The sequence below is a fragment of the Oncorhynchus tshawytscha genome, linkage group LG20, assembly GCF_018296145.1.
Source record: "Oncorhynchus tshawytscha isolate Ot180627B linkage group LG20, Otsh_v2.0, whole genome shotgun sequence".
Classification (NCBI taxonomy): domain Eukaryota; kingdom Metazoa; phylum Chordata; class Actinopteri; order Salmoniformes; family Salmonidae; genus Oncorhynchus; species Oncorhynchus tshawytscha.
The window spans coordinates 44,519,001-44,537,939 of NC_056448.1; the positions used below are offsets into that span (position 1 = coordinate 44,519,001).

The following is an 18,939-nucleotide window of genomic DNA, read 5'->3' on the forward strand; positions in this document are numbered from 1 at the left end:
GCAGCATCATGTTGTGGGGATGTTTTTCAGCATCAGGGACAGAGACACTTGTTAAGATTGAGGGAAAGATGAACAGAGCAAAGTACAGAGAGATCCTTGATGAAAACCTGCTCCAGAGTGCTCAGGACCTCAGACTGGGGCAAAGATTCACCTTCCAACAGGACAACGACCCTAAGTACACAGCCAAGACAGCGCAGGAGTGGCTTCGGGACAAGTCTCCGAATGTCCTTGAGTGGCCCAGCCAGATCCCAGACTTGAACCCGATTGAACATCCCTGGAGAGACCTGAAAATAGCTGTGCAGCAATGCTCCCCATCCAACTTGACTGAGCTTGAGAGGATTTGCAGAGAAGGGGGGGGGGGGACATAAAGTTGAACTGACAATACTAGGCATACATGATTAAAAATTAAATTCACATTTAACCTAATGTTGACTGAATGGTGGTGTAAAGTGTTCCAAACAATATTACAATGCATGATAATAACGTTCTCCAGAGAAACATGAAACGTTCATCATCCTTCACCTTTTCACTAGTTATTAAGTCACTTTAATAACGCTACCTACATGTACACATAACCTCAATTACCTCGACTATCCGGTGCCCCCGCACATTGACTCTGTACCGGTACCCCCTGTATACAGCCCCTCTTTTGTTATTTTACCTCAGCTCAAAATTTTATTTGAAAACATTTCAAGTTCAAAGGTTATGCCTGTCCTGGGAAAGATCTCAAACTGAGAAACCATCGTCTGAAAGCTCTCTCAGGTTAGCCTGTACTGCCACCAAGTGTTGTTCACACGTCATTTCATAAATACCCCCCCCCCAACATTTTTTTATATTTTTTAAAAATAATAATAATGCAAAGAGGTATCATTGTGGTCTCAAGAATATACAAATATATCCACAGGGAAAAGCATGCGCAGGATATCAAAGACATATGCTCAGTATTTTCATTCATTTAGAACCAGCACGCATACACCCAACGTTTCCAATAGGTATTTTTCAAGAATGTCCTGCCAAATAACTTCTTCCTTTCCGGTCTTTTTCTGCCAAATATCAGCTCATCGTCTCACTACGTTGCACATCAGGGTTGTATTTAATATGTGTTTTCTTTCGGATGAGATGAACTCAAATATGTCATTTAAAAGACATATTATTTGAACTTTAAGAATTTAGGCGGGGGGACATTGTTGTATGCCAACATTATGTATGAATCTACAGAAGTAAGAATCTGTCCGATAAACCTACAACATTTTTAGAAGGCCCTCCTCCAACCAAAGATTCCAACTCATCTGGCAACCCAGACAGTGAGGGCGGGCTGGGGGCGGGTTTGTTTACATTGCTCATCATGCGCCATGCGATTCTTGGTTACGTGATGACGTGGGCTGAAAGATTTCCAGTGGAACTCGGAAGAGAAGCGACTGTTGTATTCTAAATCAAGAGATAGAAATGAAATCGAAGGTGAGACAACTCTATGTTTCATGCACGTACAATACCGAGATATTGACGTATGGCCAGTCATTCTTGAAAACGTAGAAATTCATCTTAATCGTCAGGATTTGATGTATCCAGTGCATGGCTACTTGGTTAGCGCCATAGGCTAGCCTAGCTAGCCAGCTTCTGCAACATGATTTTTCAGGATCGGGTGAATCACAAGGAAAATGGAAATGTGACACTTGCACGTAGTATTCGGTATGCAAATAGGTGGGCACATAACAGTTTGCCGATGTTGAAATCAAAAGCTATATAGCTTACCTACGTTTTTACCTAATTGAGTTTTCAATTGTATTTTGTTGGTCACAGCTTATATCATTGAGTACCATTATTGAGTGCACACCCCACGTATGTAAATGATAATGGCCATCTTTAGCAAGTTGAAGCTACTCGGTGTGGTCTCCTTTGATGAATATGATTATGGAATATGTCGCTACGTTCTTATAAGTTGGCATGGATAGTTAATCAAAGATGTTGTGTTTTTATCGCATCTCCTAGCTAAGTGGGAGTGAACGTTTACTAGTATTATGTTCTATAACTTGTAGATCGATAGGACTGTGGTCTTTCTTTTCTATAACCTGTAGGGAACACAATATATTGTCTATACTTGGATTGTAGCTTGTTTTTTTAAACTTATGGGTGGCACAAATTGCAATATGGGGGAAAGGAATAGGCAGGGTGCAAATTTAAAACAGTAGTATTTAATATACTTTAAAAAGTGTAGTGTTTTTGCAAACATTATTGTAGTATTTATTAAAGTACTTTTTTGAGGATAATATTATAGTATTTACTATAGTATTATACAGTATACTACAACATTCTATAGTAGGTACCACACATGATCAAGGGATACTACAATCTGCAGTATAGTATTCTACAGTATACTATATAATTCTATAGTTTGTACTGTAGTATTTTTTTAAATGTGGATACATGTACATATCTACCTCAATACTCCAGTATCTCTGCACATTGTACATGTGGTACTGGCACTTACCATGTATATAGCTTCCTCTCTGTGGCACTGATTCTGTATATAGCTGACCCTATATGTAGATGGCCCTGTACATAACTGACCCTGTATATATCTTCCTCTCTTATTTATTGTGGGTTTTTTAAAATTCAGATTTTGTTATTAGTTCTACTTGTTTATATTGAATACTGCACTGTTGGGTAGGGCTTGCAAGTTAAGCATTATCCCTGTATAAGTGAATGTGTCAAATAAAACTTGATCTTAAACAATACAGGAGATAGAACACACATAGTTAACTTCAACACAATTAAAAGGATAGTTCATGCAAAATCTATATTTGGATCAAATTACCCTTACCTTGAGTTGTGTCTGAAGGCCCATGATGACAGAATCCACAATTATGCATTATCTACTTCTGGCTAACAGCCTGGAGTTAGCATATTAGCATCATCAGTTTTCCATGAGTGGAAACAGCCAATCCGATGTTATCAAAGCTGGAGCTACCAGTTTGTACACCAGATATGTGATTACTATGTTACCATGATGGTCATTACAGGAAAGCTCTATATAAAACGACGCCATAGATTGTTCAACTAACCTGTTCTTGGCAAAACTTCCTTTGTTCTCAATTCGGGGAAAAAAGTATGTTCGAAATGTCCATGTCCAATTGCAGGTGGTTCTACAAAAACCAACGAAAACTCAGAAAGATTTCAAATCCAGTGAGGAGTTCTTTCGCCATTTAAGCTGCCAGGCATCTTGCATTTCCCAACGTCTTTGCAGGAACTAGTTGTTTCTATGTGCCGCGGCCACACAGTGCTACCAAAATAAAGATCTACACACATTCACGAGGCATTTCTCACTTGGTACAAAACATGGATTTAATATCTTTCAGAATTTTCGCTGGCATTTGTAGAAACACCTGCACCTGGACACCTGACATTTCTAAGATACTTTTTATCGCTGAATCGAGAACGAAGAAAGTTTTGCCAGGAACAGGTTAGTTATCACATATAGTGGGGCAAAAAAAGTATTTAGTCAGCCACCAATTGTGCAAGTTATCCCACTTAAAAAGATGAGAGAGGCCTGTAATGTTCAGCATAGGTACACTTCAACTATGTCAGACAAAATGAGGGGGAAAAAATCCAGAAAATCACATTGTAGGATTTTTAATGAATTTATTTGCAAATGATGGTGGAAAATAAGTATTTGGTCACCCACAAACAAGCAAGATTTCTGGCTCTCACAGACCTGTAACTTCTTCTTTAAGAGGCTCCTCTGTCCTCCACTCGTTACCTGTATTAATGGCACCTGTTTGAACTTGTTATCAGCATAAAAGACACCTGTCCACAACCTCAAACAGTCACACTCCAAACTCCACTATGGCCAAGACCAAAGAGCTGTCAAAGGACACCAGAAACAAAATTGTAGACCTGCACCAGGCTGGGAAGACTGAATCTGCAATAGGTAAGCAGCTTGGTTTGAAGAAATCAACTGTGGGAGCAATTATTAGGAAATGGAAGACATACAAGACCACTGATAATCTCCCTCGATCTGGGGCTCCACGCAACATCTCACCCCGTGGGGTCAAAATGATCACATCTCACCACACCCCCTAGTGAATGACCTGCAGAGAGCTGGGACCAAAGTAACAAAGCCTACCATCAGTAACACACTACGCCGCCAGGGACTCAAATCCTGCAGTGCCAGACGTGTCCCCCTGCTTAAGCCAGTACATGTCCAAGCCCGTCTGAAGTTTGCTAGAGAGCATTTGGATGATCCAGAAGAAGATTGGGAGAATGTCATATGGTCAGATAAAACCAAAATATAACATTTTGGTAAAAACTCAACTCGTCGTGTTTTGAGGACAAAGAATGCTGAGATGCATCCAAAGAACACCATACCTACTGTGAAGCATGGGGGTGGAAACATCATGCTTTGGGGCTGTTTTTCTGCAAAGGGACCAGGACGACTGATCCGTGTAAAGGAAAGAATGAATGGGGCCATGTATCGTGAGATTTTGAGTGAAAACCTCCTTCCATCAGCAAGGGCATTGATGACGAAACGTAGCTGGGTCTTTCAGCATGACAATGATCCCAAACACACCGCCCGGGCAACGAAGGAGTGTTTTCGTAAGAAGCATTTCAAGGTCCTGGAGTGTCCTAGCCAGTCTCCAGATCTCAACCCCATAGAAAATCTTTGGAGGGAGTTGAAAGTCCGTGTTGCCCAGCAACAGCCCCAAAACAGAGGAGATCTGCATGGAGGAATGGGCCAAAATACCAGCAACAGTGTGTGAAAACCTTGTGAAGACTTACTGAAAACATTTGACCTCAGTCATTGCCAACAAAGGGTATATAACAAAGTATTGAGATAAACTTTTGTTATTGACCAAATACTTATTTTCCACCATAATTTGCAAATAAATTCATTAAAAATCCTACAATGTGATTTTCTGGATTTTTTTCTTCTCATTTTGTCTGTCATAGTTTAAGTGTACCTATGATGAAAATTACAGGCCTCTCTCATTTTTTTAAGTGGGAGAACTTGCACAATTGGTGGCTGACTAAATACTTTTTTTGCCAAACTGTATATCGAGCGAAAAAAATAACAAAAGTCTCACGGCGAAGAAAACGTGGACAGGTTCTTTGCGAGTATTGACAGGAAGTTGTGGCTTGCAGTGCAGCTTTGATAACATCGGTTTCGGCTGTTTCCACTCATATGCTAACTCCAAGCTGTCGCCGGAAGTAAATAATGGATAATTGCAGATTCTGTCACCATGGGCATTCAGACCCACATATAGATTTTGCATGAACTATCCTTTTTAATAACCTATTCATGTTCTATTTGTTCTGATCTACACTGACTGTACAAAACATTAAGAACATCTGCTCTTTCCATGACATAGACTGGAAAAAGGTGAAAGCTATAATCCCTTATTGTTAAATCCACACCGGTTTGCGTCAAGAACTGCAACGTTGCAGGGTTTTTCACGCTCAACAGTTTCCTGTGTGTATCAAGAATGGTCCACCACCCAAAGGACATCCAGCCAACTTGACATAACTGTGGGAAGCATTGGAGTCAACATGGGTCAGCATCCCTGTGGAATGCTTTCGACACCTTGTAGAATCCGTTCCCCAACTAGGTGCAACTCAATATTAGGAAGTTGGGCCTAATGTTTGGTATACTCAGTGTAAATCTATAACCCACATAGTTAACATCAACACAATTAATGACCTGTTCATGTTCTACATATTCTAGATCTAGACCTCTGGCTGCCATGGAGTCTGAGGGGAATGTGCTCCGTGTGGACTTCCCAAACTTCTCCGGAACCATGCTGCAGAAGCTCAACCAGCAGCGGCAGAGGGGCCAGCTCTGTGACATCATCGTAGTCATCCAGGGACACCAGTACCGTGCTCACCGGGCCATCTTGGCCGCCAGTTCGCCCTACTTCTGCGACCAAGTGCTCCTTAAAAACAGTGCCCGCTGCGTTTTACCTGACGTCATGCACCCGTGCGTGTTCGAACGTCTCCTCCTCTCTTGCTACACGGGCACCCTGCACCTACCTGCCGGCGAGGTGGTAGCTTTCCTCACGGCAGCTAGCTTCCTCCAGATGTGGCACGTGGTGGACAAATGCACTGAGCTCTTAGAGGTGGTAGGAAGCGGCGCTAGCACATTAGTGCACAAGTCTTCTGGTGGGCTGAGGGACAGGCCTTTCCCTGGGGACAGTAGCTACCACAGCCCTGGGGACGGCTCCATGGGCCTGGAGGATGGTGGAGGAGGAGGAGCAGTAGAGGGCTTTGCCAAAATGGAGATGGACCAGCTCCTGGAGAACAGCTTCTCCCCTCCCACTCTGGAGAACAACAGCACCCAGCCCAGCGGAAGCTGCTCGCCACCGGTCGACCACGATGGCTCAGGTAGTGAGGTCGCCAGCCAGGATGGGGACGTTGAAGAGGGTGGCGAGGGGGACTACCAGTACTCCAGACCTGCCTATGTCCCACCCAGTATCATGGGCCACAGGAAATGGGTCCACGTAAAGTCAGAAAGGCGCGCAGATTGCAAGGGCGACGGGGCCCTCTTTAGCGGGGACCCTGCGGTCACTGACCCTGAGCAGCTGAAACTTACCCACTCCCAGGCCTCAGCCAGCAGGAGCTCCCTGGACCACGGCATTGATGAGAAACCGGTGGCTCAGCTGGAGGAGAGCCTGGAGGAGGATCCTCTGGACTTCTACGGTACCTCCATAGAGGGCTTCTCCACCGACAAGGCCGACGGGACACCGCTTGGACTGAAAGATAACCTGCTAGAAGGGGCAACCGGAGTTGAGGAGAGTGGTGGTGGAGGAGAAGGAACCCCTGGTGGCCTCCAGGAAGAGACCTCCCACTCGGGCTTCGCCTCAGTGGTCTACAAGCTGTATCCCTGCCAGTGTGGCAAGAGCTTCACTCACAAGAGCCAGCGGGACCGGCACATGAGCATGCACCTGGGCTTGCGGCCGTACGGCTGCGCCGTGTGTGGCAAAAGTTTCAAGATGAAACACCACCTGGTCGGCCACATGAAGATTCACACGGGCGTCAAGCCCTACGAGTGCAGCCTGTGTGCCAAGCGCTTCATGTGGCGGGATAGCTTCAACAGACACACGTCCTCCTGCACCAGGGTCCATCAGGCCCGGTGCGCCGTCAACGAGCAGGCCGCCCAGATCTGCTGATCTCAGATGTTATTTCCAAACCACCATTCACCCCCCACCACTATCCCATATCAGTTTCACTGAATAGGCTGCTCAGATGTGCCTGTCCCGGGATCAGATTAAGACAGTGCTGCTTGGATGACCACCTTCCAATCAGTTTAGCTGGATTTAGAGTTATATATCCGAGCAGCGGCCTGAGCCACCGACGCATCACATATAACTGATCCAAGATCAGAATCCTGGAAAGCTTTGTAGTCTGGTCAGATCTGCTAGTGTGGAATCAGAACCTTAGGTCCTGCGGTGTGTGGACTGCTATACAGGGCATTCTGAAAGTATTCAGACCCCTTGACTTTTTCCTAATTACGTTACGTTTCAGCCTTATTCTAAAGTGTATTAAATTGTTTTTTTAGTCCCCTTATCAATTTACACACAAGACCCCATAATGACAAAGCAAAAACAGGATTTTGCTCATTTATTAAAAATAAAACATGTAAATATCACATTTACATAAGTATTCAGACCCTTTTACTCAGTACTTTGTTCAAACATCTTTGGCAACGATTACAGCCTTGAGTCTTCTTGGGTATGACGCTACAAGCTTGGCACACTTGTATTTGGGGAGTTTCTCCCATTCTCTGCAGATCCTCTCAAACTCTGCACAGCTATTTTCAGGTCACTCCAAAGATGTTCGATCGGGTTCAATTCCGGGCTCTGGCTGGGCCACTCAAGGACATTCAAGAACTTGTCCCGAAGCCACTCCTGCTCTGTCTTGGCTGTGTGCTTAGGGTCTTTGTCCTGTTGGAAAATGAACCTTTGACCCAGTGTGGGGTCCTGAGCGCTCTGCAACAGGTTTTCATCAAGGATCACTCTGTACTTTGCTCTGTTCATCTTTCCCTAGATCCTGAGTAGTCTCCCAGTCCCTGCCGCTGAAAAACATATCCACAGCGTGATGCTGCCACCACCATGCTTCACCGTAGGGATGGTGCCATTTTTTCTCCAGACGTGACGCTTGGCATTCAGGCCAAAGAGTTCAATCTTGGTTTCATCAGACCAGAGAATCTTGTTTCTCATGGTTGAGAGTCCTATGGGTGCCTTTTGGCAAACTCCAAGTGGGCTGTCGTGTGCCTTTTACTGAGGAGTGGCTTCCGTCTGGCCACTCTACTATAAAGATCTGATTGGTGGAGTGCTGCAGAGATGGTTGTCCTTCTGGAAGGTTCTCCCATCTCCACAGAGGAACTCTGGAACTCTGTCAGCATGATCATCGGGTTCTTGGTAACCTCTCTGAGCAAGGCCCTTCACCCCCTAGGAAGAGTCTTGGTGGTTCCAAACGTCTTCCATTTAAGAATGATGGAGACCACTCTGTTCTTTGGGACCTTCAATGCTGCAGAATGTTTTTGGTACCCTTCCCCAGATCTGTGCCTCGACAAAATCCTGCCTCGGAGCTCTACGGCTTGGTTTTTGCTCTGACATGCACTGTCAACTGTGGGACCTTTATATAGACAGGTGTGTGCCTTTCCAAATAATGTCCAATCAATAGAATTTACCACAGGTGGACTCCGATCAAGTTGTAGAAACATTTCAAGGATGATCTTTATGGGGGTATTGTGTGTAGATTTATAAGGATTTTTTATTTATTTAATCTATTTTAGAATAAGGCTGTAACGTAACAAAAGGTGGACAAATGCAAGGGCTCTAAATAATTTTCGGAATGGACTGCAGCTACTTAACAGGAGCGATGTGGAGTGTATGTAAATTGACTTTGGAGCAAGAATGTGTTTGGTCACACATCCAATGTGGGGTCTACGTTACCTCAATGTTCTCACATAGACACAACCACAGCCATTACATTTACTGTTTAAAAAAAAATAATCAAATATGGGCCTTTCTTTTGTTAACTATGTGGATGAGGATTATTCGTATTTTCTTCAGTCCCCCTCATTTAGAAAGTGTCCCTTTCCTCAGGTGTCTGGATGTTGGGAGAGCAGTGCTGTTCATCATATCAATTAGCCAGCGATTCCCCTGATGAGTCTTCATTTTGAAACCTCACATGTCGTTTGCCATCCAATGACTTATCATATCTATCACTTCAAAAATAATTGTGTATAAATATCTAATTTATTGATGTTTTTTTTTGGGAGGGGAGTGGATCGTGTAAATGAGACGATGTATCTTGGACATACTGGTACAGTTGTAGGAAATTATGGTAGGTTTACATGATGGTGAGTAGTGTTTGTTGAGGTGTGCCAATGTACTGTAGTTAGGTCAATAAAACATGAGGATACTGAGCTATGGAATAGTGCTTTTGATATTGATTTGTGCATTTTATTTGCCATTTTGAACATACTTTAGTTTAAAGGGGCGATCAGTAGTTGAAACAATGACAAAGAGTTCTCTCCGCCCCCTGTTTCTGTTAAAAGTTGAGGGATGGCGCTGGAGAAATGTAACCGCTCTCAAATTCGTAGACGGAGCTATGGATGCTAGGACTGAACATCCATGATATCAACATGATAGTTTTAACCATGGTTTGAGGATATATAGTGTTGGTTTACATTGTTTGCAAACATTGGTGTAAAATAAGATTATATGTTGGGTTCTGATGGGGGTATGACAGTTGAACAAGCTCAGAGGCATAAGTTATATTCTTTAAGTCCAAAAATGGATGTAGCAATTGCAGATTGCCCCTTTTTAATGAGATATACATTTCAATTTTGAAAATAGCATTCTTTGAGGCACTCCAAACATGTACAGTGCCTTCAGAAAAGTATTCCTACCTCCTGACTAATTCTACGTTTAGTCGTGAATTCAAAATGGATTACATAGATATTTTCTCACCCATCAACATCCCATAATAACAAAGTGAAAACATGTTTTTTTGACAATACAGAAATATCTCATTTACATAAGTATTCACACCCCTGAGTCAATACTTTGTTAAAGTACCTTTTGGCAGCGATTACAGCTGTGAGTCTTTCTGGGTAAGTCTCTAAGAGCTGGGAGTCTTTCTGGGTAAGTCTCTAAGAGCTGGGAGTCTTTCTGGGTAAGTCTCTAAGAGCTGGGAGTCTTTCTGGGTAAGTCTCTAAGAGCTGGGAGTCTTTCTGGGTAAGTCTCTAAGAGCTGGGAGTCTTTCTGGGTAAGTCTCTAAGAGCTGGGAGTCTTTCTGGGTAAGTCTCTAAGAGCTGGGAGTCTTTCTGGGTAAGTCTTTAAGAGCTGGGAGTCTTTCTGGGTAAGTCTCTAAGAGCTGGGAGTCTTTCTGGGTAAGTCTCTAACAGCTGGGAGTCTTTCTGGGTAAGTCTCTAAGAGCTGGGAGTCTTTCTGGGTAAGTCTCTAAGAGCTGGGAGTCTTTCTGGGTAAGTCTCTAAGAGCTGGGAGTCTTTCTGGGTAAGTCTCTAAGAGCTGGGAGTCTTTCTGGGTAAGTCTGTAAGAGCTGGGAGTCTTTCTGGGTAAGTCTCTAAGAGCTGGGAGTCTTTCTGGGTAAGTCTCTAAGAGCTGGGAGTCTTTCTGGGTAAGTCTCTAAGAGCTGGGAGTCTTTCTGGGTAAGTCTCTAAGAGCTGGGAGTCTTTCTGGGTAAGTCTCTAAGAGCTGGGAGTCTTTCTGGGTAAGTCTCTAAGAGCTGGGAGTCTTTCTGGGTAAGTCTCTAAGAGCTGGGAGTCTTTCTGGGTAAGTCTGTAAGAGCTGGGAGTCTTTCTGGGTAAGTCTCTAAGAGCTGGGAGTCTTTCTGGGTAAGTCTCTAAGAGCTGGGAGTCTTTCTGGGTAAGTCTCTAAGAGCTGGGAGTCTTTCTGGGTAAGTCTCTAAGAGCTGGGAGTCTTTCTGGGTAAGTCTCTAAGAGCTGGGAGTCTTTCTGGGTAAGTCTCTAAGAGCTGGGAGTCTTTCTGGGTAAGTCTCTAAGAGCTGGGAGTCTTTCTGGGTAAGTCTCTAAGAGCTGGGAGTCTTTCTGGGTAAGTCTCTAAGAGCTGGGAGTCTTTCTGGGTAAGTCTCTAAGAGCTGGGAGTCTTTCTGGGTAAGTCTCTAAGAGCTGGGAGTCTTTCTGGGTAAGTCTCTAAGAGCTGGGAGTCTTTCTGGGTAAGTCTCTAAGAGCTGGGAGTCTTTCTGGGTAAGTCTCTAAGAGCTGGGAGTCTTTCTGGGTAAGTCTCTAAGAGCTGGGAGTCTTTCTGGGTAAGTCTCTAAGAGCTGGGAGTCTTTCTGGGTAAGTCTCTAACAGCTGGGAGTCTTTCTGGGTAAGTCTCTAAGAGCTGGGAGTCTTTCTGGGTAAGTCTCTAAGAGCTGTTCCTGGATTGTGCAACATTTGCCCTTTTATTCCAATTCAAAATTCTTCAAGCGCTGCCAAATTGGTTGTTGATCGTTGCTTGACAACCATTTTCAGGTCTTGCCATAGATTTTCAAGTAGATTTAAGTCAAACTGTATCTCATCCACTCAGGATCATTCACTGTCTCCTTGGCAAGCAAGTTGTCCAGTGTAGATTTGGCCTTGTGTTTTAGGTTATTGTCCTGCTGAAAGATGAATTAATCTCCCAATGTCTGGTGGAAAGCAGACAACCAGGTTTTCCTCTAGAATGTTGCCTGTGCTTAGCTCTATTCTGTTTTATTTTTTATCCTGAAAAACTCCCCAGTCCTTAACAATTACAAGCATACCCATAACATGATACAACCAACACGGTGCTTGAAAATATGGAGTGCTACTCAGTAATGTGTTGTATTGGATTTTCCCCAAACATAACACTTTGTATTCAGGACTAAAAGTGAATTGCTTTGCCACATTTTTTTGCAGTATTACTTTAGTGCCTTGTTGCAAACAGGATGCATATTTTGGAATATTTGGATTCTGTACAGGCTTCCTTCTTTTCCACCTGTCAATTAGGTTAGTATTGTGGAGTAATTACAACGTTGTTGATCCATCCTCAGTTTTCACCTATAACAGCCATTGAACTCTGTAAATGTTTTAAAGTCGCCATTGGCCTCATGGTGAAATCCCTGAGCGGTTTCCTTCCTCTCCGGCAACTGAGTTAGGAAGGACACCTGTATCTTTGTAGTGACTGGGTGTATTGATACACCATCCAAAGTGTAATTGATAACTTCACCATGCTCAAAGGGATACTCAATGTCTGCTTTTTTATTTTTACCCATCTACCAATAGGTGCCCTTCTTTGAGGGATCGGAAATCCTCCCTGTATTTTGTGGTTGAATCTGTGTTTGAAATTCACTGCTCGACTGAGTGACCTTACAAATAATTGTATGTGTGGGGTACAAAGATGAGGTGGTCATTAAAAAAATCATCAACTTATTATGTGACTTGTTAAGCCAATTTTTACTCCTGAACTAAATTCAGGCTGTAACACAACAAAATGTGGAAAAAGTCAAGGGGTGTGAATACTTTCTGAAGGCCCTGTATGTATATATAGAGGCACTCAAACCTAGTTTGAACTAGAGCATGACTTTCTGCCAGTAGGCTACCTGTTAGCTAGCCTACATGTTCGTACAGTCAGTACAGTCAGCCACATAAAGATTGTGTATAACATAATACAACATCATTTTAATCATTTTAAATGATGCCTGGCGTTTTAAGTCTGCTGTTTTAAGCTCGCTAGTTTTGATTAATTAAATTATATTTCCAAACAACAATTTATACATATATATATTTTTTAATTTTACCCCCTTTTCTCCCCAATTTCGTGGTATCCAATTGTTAGTATCTTGTCTCATCGCTACAACTCCCGTATGGGCTCGGGAGAGACAAAGGTCGAAAGTCATGCGTCCTCCGAAACACACCCCAACCAAGCCGCACTGCTTCTTAACACAGCACGCATCCAACACGGAAGCCAGCCGCACCAATGTGTCGGAGGAAACACAGTGCACCTGGCGACCTGGTTAGCGTGCACTGCCCCCGGCCCGCCACAGGAGTCGCTAATGCGCGATGGGACAAGGATATCCCTACCGGCCAAACCCTCCCTAACCCGGACGGAGTCTCAGAGTCTCTGGTGGCACAGCTAGCACTGCGCCACCCGGGAGGCTACAATTAATATATTTAACGGGAAACCTCAAAGACATACAGTACCAGACAGAAGTTTGCACACACCTACTCATTCAAGGATTTTTCTTTATTTTCTACATTGTAAACTATGAAATAACACATGGAATCATGTAGTAAGCAAAAAAGTGTTAAACAAATCTAAATATATTTTATATGTGAGATTAGTAGCGACCCTTTGCCTTGATGACAGCTTTGCACACTCTTGATAATTCTCTCATCCAGCTTCATGAGGTAGTCACCTAGAATGCATTTCAATTAACAGGTGTGCTTTTGTTAAAAGTTAATTTGTGGAATTTATTTCCTTAATGCATTTGAGCCAATCAGTTGTGTTGTGACAAGGTAGGGATGGTGTCCAGAAGATAAGAACAGCTCAAATAAGCAAAGAGAAATGACAGTCCATCATTACTTTAAGACATGAAGGTCAGTCAATATGGAACATTTCAAGCACTTTGAAAGTTTCTTCAAATGCAGTCACAAATACCATCAAGCGCTATGATGAAAGTGGCTCTCATGAGGACCGACACAGGAAAGGAAGATCCAGAGTTATCTCTGCTGCAGAGCATAACTTCATTAGAGTTACCAGCCTCAGAAATTGCAGCCCAAATAAATTCTTCACAGAGTTTAAGTAGCAGACACATCTCAAAATCAACTGTTCAGAGGAGACTGTGAAGCAGGCCTTCATGGTTGAATTGCTGCAAAGAAACCACTACTACAGGACACCAATAAGAAGAAGAGACTTGCTTGGGTCAAGAAACATGAGCAATGGACATTAGACCGTGGAAATCTGTCCTTTGGTCTAATGAGTCCAAATTTGAGATTTTAGGTTCCAGCTGCCGAGTCTTTGTGAGACGCAGAGTAGGCGAACGGATGACCTCTGCATGTGTGGTTCCCACCATGAAGCATGGAGGAGGAGGTGTGGGGGTGCTTTGCTGGTGACACTGATACTGATCCTAATAAAATACCAAATACCTGTCAGTGATTTATTTAGAATTCAGTGCACACTTAACCAGCATGGCTACCACAGCATTCTGCAGCGATACACCCTCCCATCTGGTTTGCGCTTAGTGGGACTATCATTTGTTTTTCAACAGGACAATGACCCAAAACACACCTCCAGGCTGTGTAAGGGTTATTTGAACAAGGAGATTGATGGAGTGCTGCATCAGATGACCTGGCCTCCACAATGATCCAACCTCAACCCAACTGAGATGGTTTGGGATGAGTTGAACCGCAGAGTGAAGGAAAAGCAGCTAACGAGTGCTCAGCATAAAATATATTTTGATTTGTTGAAACCCTGTTTTGGGGGGTTACTATATGATTCCATATGTGCTATTTCACAGTTTTGATGTCTTTACTACTATTATACAATGTATAAAATAGTTTTAAAAAATAAAGAGAAACCCTTGAATGAGTAGGTGTGTCCAAACTTTTGACTGGTACTGTATACTAAAACCTCAGCATATTTATCATCAAGTGTTTAACTATGTTTTTGGGAAGTAGGTATAAATAAATGTAAGATAACTGTACCCGTAGTTTGTAGTTACACAAAATCTGCTAATCAACATATTGAATATAGTTTATATGGTTTCTTACTACTGATATATTAATGATTGCTTTTTAGATAATTTATGACTGTTTTGACATTGTTGCTATATTGTTACTTATAACTTAATTTTTGAATGAGCATGGGTTCCCAATTTAAGATGATCCTTGAAGAATGAAGGTGAAATTGTAATTTAAAAAAAGTGAATATTGGTACTTATACCACAACAAGGAATTTGCCACAGTCTGTCCACCAATAACTTGTGTGGTTTTAGGTTAAAACATTATTTATGCTTCACGTCATTTTTTTGGGGGGGGGGGACCTGTCAGTTTGCCAGAATTGATTGACCTCTATTTGTACTGCTTGATAATAGGAATGTTTTTGTTAGAAATGTTTTTAAATGAACCTGGACCAACAAAGGTTTTGCAAATGTCTGGAATACGTCATTTCTCATTACTTTGCAGCATTTTTCTTTTTATTACTGTTATACAATGGTATTTTTGTATCGGCTGCTAACGCTAACAAAATACAATCATTTTAGAGTAACAGTTAGTCTTTATCACGTGAAAGCTAACTTTGGTGCATTTAATGCAAAGTCTGAACTATATGATATGCATATGAAATTTGAAACTATGCTATTTGCTTACGTTTGACTTTTATCAGAAGTTCTGTAGGTTTTTGGGTCATCTGGGGAAATTTGAGTTATCAATTGAAAATGAAATTTCTTAGAATGATAGGCTTATGTATCGTTAATGAAAGTGGACAGTGAGTTTCTGCGCTAGTTGCTACTTTCGTGAAGATGCAAAGTCAGTTCCAAATATTGACAGCCCATTGGTGAAGATGAGCACAAATAAAACACATTTTGAGCTATATTGTATGCAACAAAAAAATCATCGGAAATCTATATTATACCATTATACCAACGATTATACAATTGCTCAGAGAAAGAGCTTTTTCTATTTTTTGTTGAACCTTTATTTAACGAGGCAAGTCAGTTAAGAACAAATTCTTATTTACAATGACGGCCTAGGAACAGTGGGTTAACTGCCTGTTCAGGGGCAGAACGACAGATTTTTACCTTGTCAGCTCGAGGATTCGATCTAACAACCTTTCTGTTACTGGCCCAATGATCTAACTACTAGACTACCTGCTGTTTAACAAGTAATACTTTTTTCTCAAAAATATAGATAACGGCCTTTTTCTAAAAATGTCTTATGAGTTGGAGAACACATTGGGAGTGATCTCAATATAGAATCTTTCCAGATCCTTGATATCCTTCGTCTGTACTTATGGACTGTCCTCTTCAATTGAAACCACCGGTTTTACAATGGGGTTCAAGTTTGGAGACTGAGATGGCTCTTGCAAAATGTTGCTTTTTGTGGTCAATTAACAATTTCTTTGTGGATTTTGATGCTTTGGGTTATTGTCTTGCTGGAAGACCCACTTGCGGCCAAGTTTCAGCCTCCTGGCAAAGTGAACCAGGTTACAACTATATTACTGGAAAAATTAAAATACAACTCTTCATTTTGAGGATAAAGAAAACATAAGGATTGGACAATAGTACCAATTGAGTTTGTTTGGGATGCGTCCCTATTTTAGTGATTAAATTAAAACTACCTCACGGAAATTAGCATATTTATTTTACTATCAAACGAAAGTTGCGTACAGTTTTCCAGAACCATTGCTTTGTCACCATTTTGAGATTTTCTTCTTATAGAAGAACTTTGTGAATGTTTTGTACAAAAATAAATGTTTTCAACAATAAACGTTTTTTTCCCCCGTGTAACATTTCATTGTGGATTTTTGTTTGGGAGCCTCTACTTCCCCAGGTTACATTTAATTATTCCAGTGATATTGCCTGCGGGCTATTCCCTCTTATGCTTTTGTACATTGAACTACCTACCAACAGTGTGACGTTAGATTCTAGCTAAGATGAGCCATGTTCTAAAGCATCACGTAGCAGGGTTTGTCGCAATAACAGAATCACAATACCGCCATACCTGATTTTTGGCAACAACACAAAAAAAAAACTGAAGCAAACTGACCACTATGGTCCTTTTTAAAACCCGTCTGTATGTAAAAAAAAAAATGTGTGATATAGTTTGGGAATAAACACGTGACTCTTGGTGACAACTGAATGCTGTGTGTTTGCGACATTAGAAAAACATTTCTCAAGGAATGAGGTTTGCTTCATGTTACTGGTATCATGACAACCATAGAACGTAGTAAGTATTTGGGCAATTCCAAAATACTGCAGAACAGTGCAGACGCAAAGTTTGGTAACATATTGAAAAAGTGAAGAATCTGAGTCTCGTCATCACTCTGTTACCGTGACTCATTCCTATTACTACTACTACTATGACCGAGTGGTTGACCCACATGACATCATCATCATACTGATAATGTCATCATTGTGACAGTATGGTGCTTTACTGCTAAGTTATGAAACACATCACTAACTAAAGTAACACATTGCTAACTAATGTAACAAATCACTAACTAATGTAACGGATCACTAAGTAATGTAACAAAACTCTAATGTAACAGATCACTAACTAATGGAAATAATCACTAACTAATTTAACAGATCACTAAATAATGTAAAGAATCACTAAGTTATGTAACAATTCACTAACTAATGTAACGGATCACTAACTAATGTAACAAATTAACTAATGTAACAAATCACCAACTGATGTAACAGATCACTAACTAATGTAACGGATCACTAAGTAATGTAACAAATCACTAACTAATGTAACGGATCACCAACTAATGTAACAGATCACCAACTAATGTAAAGGATCACCAAGTAATGTAACGGATCACTAACTAATGTTACGGATCACTAAGTAATGTAACAAAACTCGAATGTAACGGATCACTAACTGATCTAACGGATCACTAAGTAATGTAACAAAACTAAAGTGTGTCCACACTTTTGACTGGTACTGTATGTCCATTGGCCATAGTGCCCATCTCCAGCTCTTTGTGTGTATGTCTCTTCATTGCAGTGCATCCAACACCAGCCAGATCCTGTTTATAATTGAGTAAGCCTAATTTAAATAGCATTTAAATCCCAACTAGAGGATCATGTGTAACGCAAGGTAGAGAAGGGTAGAAGGCTGAACAGAAGATTCCCTCATTTTACCAGCAGAGGGCACAACTAGTCCAATGCACGGTAGGCTATGGTATAGTACGGGCTTCAAAGCGGCAAAGGTTTCTACGTATCTATCCAACTGTCTGTGACCGATTTATGTATGTTGAATCGGGACCAACTACAAACAACAATGTCCAGCAGCCAACAGCTGAGAGTATCCGTAGACATTTCTCAGTTCCAGTCCAGATGGGGGAGGCTGTTGTTAGATAGGATGGGTGTGTAGAAGTCTCAAACCTGATTGGATATGCTGTAGACTTAGGCCCTTGTCCAATTACATTAGATACACTCGCCATTCTTTGAAGTGACTCAGAACACGTGTGCCGAAAGTCATACCACAGCGCCTATCTTAAGACACTCTGGATTCCTGGTGTCTGATCTGACGGGAACCTGATGGTTTAAAACAAAACAAAATTTAAACTAGGCAAGTCAGTTAAGAACAAATTCTTATTTACAATGACGGCCAAGGAACAGTGGGTTAATTGCCTTGTTCAGGGGCATAACGACAGATTTTTACCTTGTCACCTTGGGGATTCGATCTAGCAACCTTTTGGTTACTGGCCCAACGGCAGGTAGAAATGTGGACTTTACCGGAATGCTAACAGAACTACCATAGTAATGCTGCTAATACACAAGAGTAGTAATAGCTTGTGGACAGCGGGCTGTAATAATCAGTCAAGGTAATTGGTCAACAAAATGTCTAACGTAGGTTATCTTCTATGTTCAACATGTTAAAGACGCACAAAGTGTTTGTTATAAATATAAGCAGTAGATACATCAGGATTTTGGATAATGTAAAAGCAATAAATATTATGGGTACCATAGAGATTAAATAAATGTCCTTTGATGAGGACATTGTTTAAGTTTAAGTTGATTTTATTTTTACAGGGACATTGCACATTAATCAACATTTCAGTAAAAGTGCCTACATACATACAGACAAAGCAACATAGGACAAGCAAGACGTAGCATACAGACAGAGCAACATAGAACAAGCAAGACATAGCATACAGACAGAGCAACATAGAACAAGCAAGACATAGCATACAGACAGAGCAACATAGAACAAGCAAG

General features: G+C 41.7%; 1 protein-coding gene across 1 annotated transcript; it reads left to right on the forward strand.

Annotated features, from left to right (window-relative positions):
• Positions 1-1,348: 1,348 nt before the first annotated feature.
• LOC112236269 (zinc finger and BTB domain-containing protein 43) lies at positions 1,349-7,573 on the forward strand. Its single transcript, XM_024404852.2, has 2 exons — positions 1,349-1,458; positions 5,720-7,573. Exon 2 carries the CDS (start codon positions 5,739-5,741, stop codon positions 7,158-7,160), a length of 1,422 nt encoding a protein of 473 aa, XP_024260620.1. The 5' UTR covers positions 1,349-1,458; positions 5,720-5,738; the 3' UTR covers positions 7,161-7,573.
• The last annotated feature ends 11,366 nt before the right edge of the window (positions 7,574-18,939 follow it).